General features: G+C 31.7%; 1 protein-coding gene across 1 annotated transcript; it reads left to right on the top strand.

Annotated features, from left to right (window-relative positions):
* Positions 1 to 1,463: 1,463 nt before the first annotated feature.
* LOC106477915 (E3 ubiquitin-protein ligase SMURF2-like) lies at positions 1,464 to 3,983 on the top strand. Its single transcript, XM_013938433.2, has 2 exons — positions 1,464 to 1,575; positions 3,779 to 3,983. The coding sequence occupies exons 1-2, from the start codon at positions 1,489 to 1,491 to the stop codon at positions 3,959 to 3,961; spliced, it is 270 nt and encodes an 89-aa protein (XP_013793887.1). The 5' UTR covers positions 1,464 to 1,488; the 3' UTR covers positions 3,962 to 3,983.
* The last annotated feature ends 43 nt before the right edge of the window (positions 3,984 to 4,026 follow it).

Raw genomic sequence — 4,026 nt, 5'->3', positions numbered from 1 at the left:
ATTGTATTGTTACTTTGCTAATTCATTGATTTCTTTACAGTGCTAATACTAGTATTGTATTATTACTTTGCTAATTCATTGGTTTCTTTACAGTGCTAATACTAGTATTGTATTTTACTTTGCTAATTCATTGGTTTCTTTACAGTGCTAATACTAGTATTGTATTATTACTTTGCTAATTGATTGGTTTCTTTACAGTGCTAATACTAGTATTGTATTATTACTTTGCTAATTCATTGGTTTCTTTACAGTGCTAATACTAGTATTGTATTATTACAACTTCACCATCAGCCTTTTTCTCAAGTCTTTTGATCTCATTTTCATGACTGAACGATATGACTCCTGAAAAAAAAATATCCTTATATTAATTACACTTTTAAAAATTAAAATACACAAAGGTTAAGGAAAATACAAAATATACAAACAAAACCTGTTAGCAAAGTAATAATACAATACTAGTATTAGCACTGTAAAGAACCAATCAATTAGCAAATGTCAACAATTAAAACATAAAATGGGTAAAAAAAAACCACTAAATAATCATTTTAAGCTGTTCTTTACATAACATCGATCATTTCATGTTTAGTGTTTTGAGTTCCATTCTATAATTGGTATTTTCATCCTCAATGGTACCTAATGCAATACATGGGATAATCAGACAGATCAGAAACCTCTCAGGTTAAAGTATAACCTTCCCTAATTTTGAACTGCGAATTAGACTGATGGAAACCAGTCTGGAACACCCACGTGGCTACTCTTTATCATATAGCAGGAATGACCTCAATGGTTAAAGCATCTGAACAGCTGAAAAAACTTGACCTTCTGATTTACAGACAAGTACTTTAGGCTACACCCAAACCCTAAATTATTTTACTTTTTTCATATTATTACCTCGCTACTCCTCCATAATCCAATCCTTCTTCTCCCCTGTATTGGAAAAATATTTGTCTTAAAAAATTGCTTTTTGATTTGGTTTTTTAAATTTTGGTTAAAGCAACATGAGGTCTATCTGCACTACCTGTTCTTACTTTAGCAGAGAAATACTATAGAAAAGGCAGCTTGTCCTCACCCCGCACTGCCAACTTTGGGGCTACTCTTTTTACCAAAGAAAAATGGGATTGACTGTCACATTATAAGGCCCCCCCACAGCTTAAAAGATGAGCATGTTTGGTGGAACGGGGAATCGAAACTGCAACTTGTAGATTGTGAGTTGAACACCATAACCACCTTGCCATGCCGGGCCCCCAGTGGTCGAGAAACACTGTTCTATAAGATTTAAAGCTTATGTATAGTAAATGCAGTCACATGCGGTAGTGGTCTGTTTATAGAAATCTGTAAAATTTATTCATTAGCTATAACTATTATTATTACACCGGTGGATGTTCTGGTTTACCCAGTCAACATCATATAAATGTGGTTAACTGGTTAGGAGTCCTTAATTAACTATGAATGTTTCTTAGGGAATGGCTGTACTTGTTGTCACATGAAATGTTGAATCCCTACTACGGACTGTTCCAGTACACCAGAGATGACATCTACACGCTACAGGTCAACCCAGATTCTTCTGTCAATCCAGTAAGTTCCTGTCTTCTCTGTTCTAGTTAAAACTTGCAAATAAATTCAATCATTATATGTTTCCGCAACTGAGACAGTAGTATTTTATCAATAAAATTTCTTTTGGATTTTCATTTGATATTTTCCTTCTGTCTGTGTAGTATGATTTAGTGTTTTTTTTTGGCCACTACTGTTTTTATAATAATTCTTGCTCTTGATCAATAAAATCTGAATTACAAACTACAATTTGATTCCAAATTTATGAACATAAATTCATAAAACAGTAGTTTAATACAATTTTGAATTTAAGTCTGTAAAATGTGATGACATATGCTCTGACCCCTACCCGTATGGAAAGGGTTAATAACATACCAAACAAAACCAACAACTATGGTTTGTGAATCTGAAGACAGATTCCAAAGTAAAATTGTTTTTTGGTTTAAATATTCACCCAAAGCTACAAATTGTTTATCTGTACTAGCCATTCCTAATTTTGAGCTGATGGACTAGAGAAAGGAGAGCTTGTCAACAACACCAACTATTAAGCTACTGTAATGAAATAATAGTATTTTATTGTCACTCTTATAATGCACCCAAAGTCCCTAAGTGTAGGGCACAATTTTGCAGAAAAGGAATATGAACCATGGATCTCCAGATCCATAGTCCAACATGATAACCACTAGACTATGCCTAGCTCCTAAAACAAAAACAAAACTAACTGGAATATGTACATTTCTGTATTACAAGCAGCATAACTTGTCTTATTACAACAAGAATTAAATGTTTTAAACCGATTATTATACATTAGTTAGTTTTTTAGTTCAAAAGTAAGTATTAAAAAATGGTTAAATATAAATTTTTTTGTAGTTTGTAATTCAGATTTTAGTATTATACATTAGTTAGTTTTTTGGTTCAAAAGTAAGTAATAAAAAAAGGTTAAATATAAATTTTTTTGTGTGACACATGGTACGTTGCCTTTTGCTTTTGCTCAGATTGTATTGTGAGCATTATAGAATGTTAAAGTCTACAGTTTTTAATGAGTTAGAAATACAAATTACCAATATTAACACGCTAGAATATAACCTCCTACCACAGTGTCTCCACCCACCTCTTCCTCTTTTGAAAATACTTGTTTACTTATACCTACTTTTCTTAAGTACATGTTTATAACCAATGAAAAGTGCTCATTTTGAACTATGTAATCCTGTCAGTTTTTCTAAAGTAATTCCACAGGTGAAGCTGTTATAACCGATTATTGGTGAATTTGAAGATTCGTGTTCGAAACAATGTGCTGATCAGAAATGATATTTTTTAGACCAAAATATAGCTAAGCCAGGAAGCCAGATAAATTACAATGGAATTTTGTTGTACAGGTTTAGTAATTTCTAATTTTTTGTTATTTCAAAATGTATATATATATAACCTACAAAATTATTATTTTGCATCTTTCACATGCAAAATTCAGCAAGGCTTATCAAGTATGATACACGAGTACAAAAAACTTTGTAACATCATAAATAGTAGAGATCATTGTTTTCTACATATTTTTTATTTACTGTTCCATGTTTCAAGGAAAATAACTGAAACTGAAGAATGTATTTGTAAACAGTAAGAATGTATAATGTATGGTAACTGAATTGTCACTGTTCAATACAATAATGTGAGCTGCACGTGTGCCACATTATTTACAACTTGTGTGGTGGGATTATTAGATAGACATGGTTCAAAGGTCAATAAAACAAAAAAAAATTAATTAATATAAATAGGTGTATACTGTTACGAGATGTAAGGTATTTAGAGTAAACATTTGTGGTTACCTGTTACAATTTGCAGTCATTCTAGAAAGAAAAAAAGGCTAATTTAGGCCAACCCTTTATAGAGGTAAGGTAGAGAAAATAATATATAAAATATTAACTTTTCTAAAGAAGTGTTTGATATTTATTTAGGAGGTTATAGAGACTATACAAATGAGATTTGACAATTTTCAGATGAAAAGTATTTTTAATCTTAAAATCAAATCTTTAACTTAACCTGATATTTTGCATACAAAAGCCTTTTAATGTTTACTGATAATCTGTGAAATTTCATGAAGATACACCTATAATATCAAAAGTTATAATACAACTACTGTCATGGATACTTTGGTGGTTACGTAGTTGGAGCAATGCATGTAGCCCCATAGTTAAAGAGTTATTGTATCTTAATAAATTACTTTACATTTTAGGAGCATCTCTCATATTTCCACTTTGTGGGGCGTATTATGGGGCTGGCAGTGTTTCATGGACACTATATAGATGGTGGCTTCACTCTACCTTTCTATAAAATGTTGCTCAATAAGCCTATCACACTTGATGATATAGAAGGAGTAGACCCAGAGCTACATCAGAGCCTTAGGTGGATGTTGTAAGTTCTTATTTGATACACATCATACATGTAGATGGTATTCTAGGTAGCTACGGCTGTACATTAAGG

This window comes from Limulus polyphemus, unplaced genomic scaffold (assembly GCF_000517525.1).
Source record: "Limulus polyphemus unplaced genomic scaffold, Limulus_polyphemus-2.1.2 Scaffold99403, whole genome shotgun sequence".
Taxonomy (NCBI): domain Eukaryota; kingdom Metazoa; phylum Arthropoda; class Merostomata; order Xiphosura; family Limulidae; genus Limulus; species Limulus polyphemus.
The sequence above is the reverse complement of the archived record's forward strand: the minus strand, read 5'-3'. Positions and strand labels throughout refer to the sequence as shown.

Excerpts from the sequence above, each read along its gene's own strand:
- LOC106477915 (XM_013938433.2), top strand. The coding sequence starts at position 1,489 with ATGTTGAATCCCTACTACGGACTGTTCCAGTACACCAGAGATGACATC. Across the intron at positions 1,576-3,778 it reads CAGATTCTTCTGTCAATCCA|GAGCATCTCTCATATTTCCA; the intron begins GTAAGTTCCTGT and ends TTTACATTTTAG.